At 43.3% G+C, this 6,497-nt stretch overlaps 1 protein-coding gene across 1 annotated transcript in view; it reads left to right on the top strand.

The window, feature by feature from the left end:
• Positions 1–6,497, top strand: part of dlg4b (discs, large homolog 4b (Drosophila)) — a 38,267-nt gene that overhangs the window by 6,069 nt on the left and 25,701 nt on the right. Inside the window, exon 4 of the mRNA XM_016565423.1 lies at positions 5,797–5,934. Within this exon, the coding sequence (XP_016420909.1) occupies positions 5,797–5,934 (138 nt within the window). The remainder of the gene's footprint in view (positions 1–5,796; positions 5,935–6,497) is intronic.

Here is a 6,497-nt window from a genome sequence, read left to right as displayed (position 1 = left end):
GTGGCATTCCGCGCTATAGAGTAAATTATGTTTTTATGAATGGACTCCGCGATCCCGTCCGCGTTTTCGCAGAAACCATATGGCCCTAGAAATGTAAGCACACTTCAGAACATTTCGGCTCGCCCTGTGTGTTGTCTGAAGGAGTTGCAGGGGTGACCTCACGTCACAGGGTCTCTCTTTCTCTCTCTCTAGCGTATGCGCCCAGATGCGTTCTCGGGTATCGAAATTTGGCACCGATTAATTTAACGTGAATCGGTACTCGGTAGTATCGACGCAATTCGGTCGGCACCCTTAAAAGTACCGAATTCGGTACCCACCTAAGTAGCACAATGACCATATCCCAAATATCAAAACTCAAAATGTAATTTCCATACCTAAAATACATATTTTACAGTCACTGTTATGCATATTGATCATAAACACAGCTTCCTACACAAAACTTAACAGCAAGCGCAGTTTTATCATATGTAAAATGCAAAATATTTCAATACAAGCATTTCAGTCATATGTAATTTATGCAATATTTCAAACCTTTAACCCACTGGGGAAAATCAACCCACAGCAACAGTTTAAAAGCAGCCCAATTTCGTGGAACAAACGCAGACTTGGCAACCCTGCATCCAACAGGAGCTGCAGCAGTCAGACTGGACTGATCGCGGGGGAGGAGTCAGGAGAGATGCTGGAGGATTTGCTGCTCAACAGATCCTGAGCTCAATGACAAACATCAGATCTTTCAAATGTGCTCCACACAGAGTGCGCGTGACGCGAAACCAAAGTGAACCGCGAGCGCGCATTCAAATACCCCGCATATATTGATAACGCAAAAACTATATACAATATTAGAATGTTCGCGGGAGCGCGCGGTGGTCAGAAATCCAGCGGGAGCGCGATTAAGAAAACTTTCTGAACTCTAAACTAGCTCTATGTGTGCGCGCACAGTGTTCTATGTCAGTTTTCATTTACATGCATTCTAAATCATAAACATCTGCTAAACGTCTGTTCGACATCTGATAGGAAACGTCCTATAGACGTCTAGCAGATGAGCAAACACTCTAAAAATACGTCTTGCAGACGTAATGCAGCGTCAAATAGAGGCCGAGAAAAAGTTCACTTTACTTTCCAATTTAATTAAGAACTTAAGGGCTGCGCAGATGAAAGATCCTTCTGTTCTTCTAGGCTTTCAACTTTGACCCCGCGGTCAGTCCGCTGCCGCTCCACACGCCCCTCAGCGTCACGCCTCTCTTTACTTTGAATGGTGTGACGCAAGCGTTGGCGAAATGAATTGTGGGTCCGTTGCTTGCGGCAGAAGTTGAAAACTTTTCAAGCGCCAACGCAGGCGTCAGCCAATCAGATCGCCTCATGCAAATACCCTAGCGCAGACGCTAGCCAATCGCGTTCATGCAACACCAAAAGACTAATGTGATTGGCTGTTGTCACTATGACGGTCGTCAGCGCCACGCTTCAGAAACGCCCTCCGTCAATAATGAATGTGTGCTCTGTGTCATTATGCCACAGAAAAGTGTGTGTGAGAGTGTGTGTGTGTGTGTGTGTGTGCATGTTGTTGTAGAGTTGTTAATTGACTTGTCTTGATGTTGTAGTGATCTAATGACCCTGACAGCACACGTACATCACAGAGACGTATTTCTTAGAGTGTTTGCTCATCTGGTATACATCTATAGGATGTTTCCTGTCAGATGTCAAATAGACGTTTAGAAGATGTCTTTAATGCCTAGTTCACACTACAGGATTTTAAGCCCGATTTGTAAGTTAACGAGCTCGCCGACAGGTCGGTCTGTGATCGGGGGAAGATCAGCGGGTGATCGGCGCTCGGCAGTCTTTATGTGTGAACTACACAACGACGCATCAAAGAGGCTCGCGACGGCAAACATATACCTAGCATGCTACATATCAGGCCGACTCGACATCACGTGGTGTCAGGTGTGGTGACGAGCTACAGCCAATGAGAGAGCAAGGCATGGGTTCAGGACAGCGGAAGAAAAACAACAGCAGCAACACGGCTTAAAGGAAAGTCTGGACACAAGAAATGGAGCAAAATTTTTCATCGAGCAAACACCTTGCAGCGCTAATTTCTTCCCGACATCCAACTCCTGTTTCACGTGTTGTTTCCCGTTCCAACTCTCGCGTGTGTTTTCGTGACAAAGCGTGGTTTGTAGAGTCGCTGGGTCACAGAGTTGTTGCTCGTGTAGTGTGTAACCCCCGGTTGTGGATCATTTACAGAGTCACGCAACGACTTAAAGACAGACAATCAAGTCATGTAGAACGTTTAAAGTCGTGTAGTGTGAACTTAGCCTAAGATGTCTATGATTTGGAATGAATGTAAAACTGACATCTTACAGTCGTCTATCAGAAGTGTGTACACAGCAGATGAAGCGATGTTTAACAGACCTCTCGCAGACGTACCTGTGCTCTCTGGGGATTCACTTGTTGAGACTTGTGTGGGTTGGTTAGCTCCGGTCTGAACAACTGCACTGACAGACATTCAGAAGAATCTGTGACAATTTTTGTATGTTTTTACACTAATGTCATTAGCTATGCTTCCATCCACATGTTATATATACAGAACGCTCTCAGCGAACATGCATTTCTAAAAATGGGCGTTTCCCAGATATAATGCAAGCCCCACCCCTCATTATAAATTACAGTGAGTCTAGATCATTATTATTATACACAGTCCGTCGTGACTGATGATGTCTTCACGTTTGTCCATGTCTTTTGTCTACGTTCAGCAGAATTCCACGACGAATGATCAGATAAATCCAACTTTATAGCTAAACCTATTATTTTATTAGTTAAACAGACCAAAACAAGACATTGTTTGTGTAGGTCTGATTATTGATGCTCATTCATCCAAAGTCATTTATCGCGGCAGTGCTGGATAACATTCTGGGAACCAAACATTTGATAATATCTGCAAAAGCTCAGGTGATTTGTTCAAAAACACGTGATATGAGCGGCAATGAAGCAAAGACTTCGGCTGCGTCTGAAATCACACTCTCTCTGATTAGGCCCTTGTCTTCAAGAAGTCATTTCTTCACAAAAGAGTATGTTTTATATAGTATGAATGTGTGTAGTATGCATGGGCGTCAGAACAGATAGTCCCGCCCCAGACTCGCGTGATTGGCTGAGTCAGAACCAATCAATCAATCAGATCAATGCAGTGAGAGCGTCACAGTGTTTCACTCTTCAGGAATCAGACTAGCAGCGACTCTGAACGCTGAACACGCACACACACACACACACTCTCACACAGACACACACACACACACACACACACACATTCATAAATCTGAAGACCGTCATTTGTTTCTCTTTCATCTTCATTTTTATGTTGCTGGTGATGTCAGTTACTATGCAACCGTGCTATCAGAGCCAGTTTCCATGACGACCAGACCAGCATCGTGCACTGAATGAGAAAGAGAGAGAGAGCGTGGGAAACACTGTCCACACACACACACACACACAGACACACAGACTCTCACTCACTCACTCACACACACAGACACTCTCTCACTCACACACACTCTCTCACACACACACACACAAACACTCTCTCACTCACACACGCAGACATTCTCTCACTCACTCACACACACAGACACTCTCTCACTCACACACACACACAGACATACACACACATACATAGACAGCACTAAGCACTAATGCTAAAGTGTGAACATAGTTCTCCCTTTCATAGGCCAGATGTCATAAACCCCTTCCAAAATCCCTATTTACAAAGCCAGAACTGGAGAAAACAAGACCATTATCCTGAAAAGGTGAGTACAAGGTGTTCTGACCAACATGCAACTGTGACATAAAAAAAGAGAAGGGTTATACACACACCTGCACTTCAAACTCTTCACTTGTGTGTGAGAGTGGGTGAGTGTGTGTGTGTGTGAGAGTGGGTGAGTGAGAGTGTGTGAGTGAGAGAGTGTCTGTGTGTGTGTGCACGTATCTGTGAGAGTGGGTGAGTGTGTGTGTGTGTGCACGTGTCTGTGTGAGAGTGTGTCTGTGTGAGTGTGTGTGTGCACGTATCTGTGTGAGAGTGGGTGAGTGAGAGTGTGTCTGTGTGAGTGTGTGTGCACGTATCTGTGTGAGAGTGGGTGGGTGAGTGAGAGTGTCTGTGTGTGTGTGCACGTATCTGTGAGTGGGTGAGTGAGAGTGTGTGTGTGTGAGAGAGAGAGAGAGAGAGAGAGAGAGAGAGAGAGAGAGAGAGAGAGAGAGAGAGAGAGAGAGAGAGAGAGAGAGAGAGAGAGAGAGAGAGAGAGAGAGAGAGAGAGAGAGAGAGAGAGAGAGAGAGAGAGAGAGAGAGAGAGAGAGAGAGAGAGAGAGAGAGAGAGAGAGAGAGAGAGAGAGAGAGAGAGAGAGAGAGAGAGAGAGAGAGAGAGAGAGAGAGAGAGAGAGAGAGAGAGAGAGAGAGAGAGAGAGAGAGAGAGAGAGAGAGAGAGAGAGAGAGAGAGAGAGAGAGAGAGAGAGAGAGAGAGAGAGAGAGAGAGAGAGAGAGAGAGAGAGAGAGAGAGAGAGAGAGAGAGAGAGAGAGAGAGAGAGAGAGAGAGAGAGAGAGAGAGAGAGAGAGAGAGAGAGAGAGAGAGAGAGAGAGAGAGAGAGAGAGAGAGAGAGAGAGAGTGTGTGTGTGTGAGTGAGTGAGTGAGAGAGTATCTGTGTGTGTGAGAGTGAGAGAGTGTCTGTGTGTGTGTGCACGTATCTGTGAGTGGGTGAGTGAGAGTGTGCGCACATATCTGTGTGAGTGAGAGAGTGTGTGTGTGTGTACACTCATGTATGCTGGTGCTGCACTCTTCTTCTGCTGAGGGTCTGAATGGCGTGTCGTCCCTCTCTGATGACATCATCACTCCTCCGCTCCGCAGTGAGCTCTGAGTGGAATACTGAGCAGCTCTGTGTCGCCCCCGTCTGGCCAATCCCACAATCCCTCGCGTTTATTTCTACAGAGCTTTTCTCCATTCAAATCCTTGCAAAGCAGCTTCACAGAAAATGAAAGTTTCTACATTATATTTAGTAATAGATTATCAGTGGTGATCTCAAGGTGATGTCCATATGAAATGTAGAGTAAAAATCACGCAGTTAATGATGCATTCAAACAAACGGTGAACACTAATAACAGCAATAATTATAGTTTATTGTGGTCAAACTTATACTCATGTCCTCTCCTTGTGTCTGAGTGTGCGGTTCATGCATATGTGCATACATTATTATTATTCTTTTTTTGAAAAATTATTTTAAATAACCATGCATTTAATATACAAATATAACACTACTATTAGACTGAATATTAAACATTAGATTTTATGCCTCTTTATTTGTCATTAACCTTCAGCTGAACCTCTCAACACGCACACTTCAGTCTGTGTATTTCAAGGGTTTATTAGTATTATTTAGGGTTTTTTAATTATTATTTAATTATTAATATTTAGGAGTTATTATTATTATTATTTATTTGAAGGTTTTAAGGGCTGAGCTCATTAAACTGATACCTCTATGATTTTAATTTTGAACTGGATTCTGTTAAACGGATGTTTGTCTGTATTCGTCCGCTTCACGAGGTGCTGCTTTCAAACGAATGGAGCAGGAGCTGATGCTGCTTTACTGCACTGCTCCAGCAAACAGTCTGCTGATGTATACATGTAAATTGACATGGGTCTACAAAACTCTATTCTAATATATATATATATATACACATACACATATTAAACATATGTTGAAGGTGTGTGTGTGTGTGTGTGTGTAGTTGTTGAGTGTGTGAGCTGTTCTGCATGTGTGCAGAAGTACCGTTACCATGACGAGGAGACGCCGCCGCTGCAGCACAGTCCAGCTCACCTGAACACAGGACAGTCTGCAGAGATGCAGCTCAGCGACGGTATCCACGGTTACACACCCCAGATGCACGTGTCACCCGTCAAGGTAAGAGTACTTTTAAAACAGCATTTTGATAAATGTATGCACTATATTAAATATTCTTTATATTTTTGGATCAATATTTAATGCATGTTTGAATAAATCTGTCATGAAAACTAGTTTGTTTGGTGTGTTCCACTCGTCGGCGAGAGTGAGAGCTCTGATTGGATGCTCAGTTTAGTGAACGAGTCAGTGCCCGAGAATTAAAGCGAAAGAGATGAAAACAAGCTCGTAAATGAAGGCGGTACAGACAGAAGCTGTTTACATGTTAGTGGAAATAAAAAAGAAAAACATCTGCAATTCCATTGTTTAGCCACTAGATTCCTATATAGATCAAAAATAAATCTCGTTGTTTTTAGACATAAATACTTATTTTTATTAAGTTGTGGATTTGGATTTATATTTAGACATTCTCAACGACAACTTTTTGTAAAGGTTTAGATTTTTTTGTTTTAAATGTTGATTTGAAATGCCAGTTTCTGCATTAATTTTACTAGAGTCAACCCTGAAAACAGAGAAAGACATTTTAGTACACATAACATCAGAGATCAGCAAAAATCTCACACACT

This window comes from Sinocyclocheilus rhinocerous, unplaced genomic scaffold, assembly GCF_001515625.1.
Source record: "Sinocyclocheilus rhinocerous isolate Xijiao unplaced genomic scaffold, SAMN03320098_v1.1 scaffold2167, whole genome shotgun sequence".
Taxonomy (NCBI): Eukaryota; Metazoa; Chordata; class Actinopteri; order Cypriniformes; family Cyprinidae; genus Sinocyclocheilus; species Sinocyclocheilus rhinocerous.
This window is presented reverse-complemented; position numbering and strand designations above follow the sequence as displayed.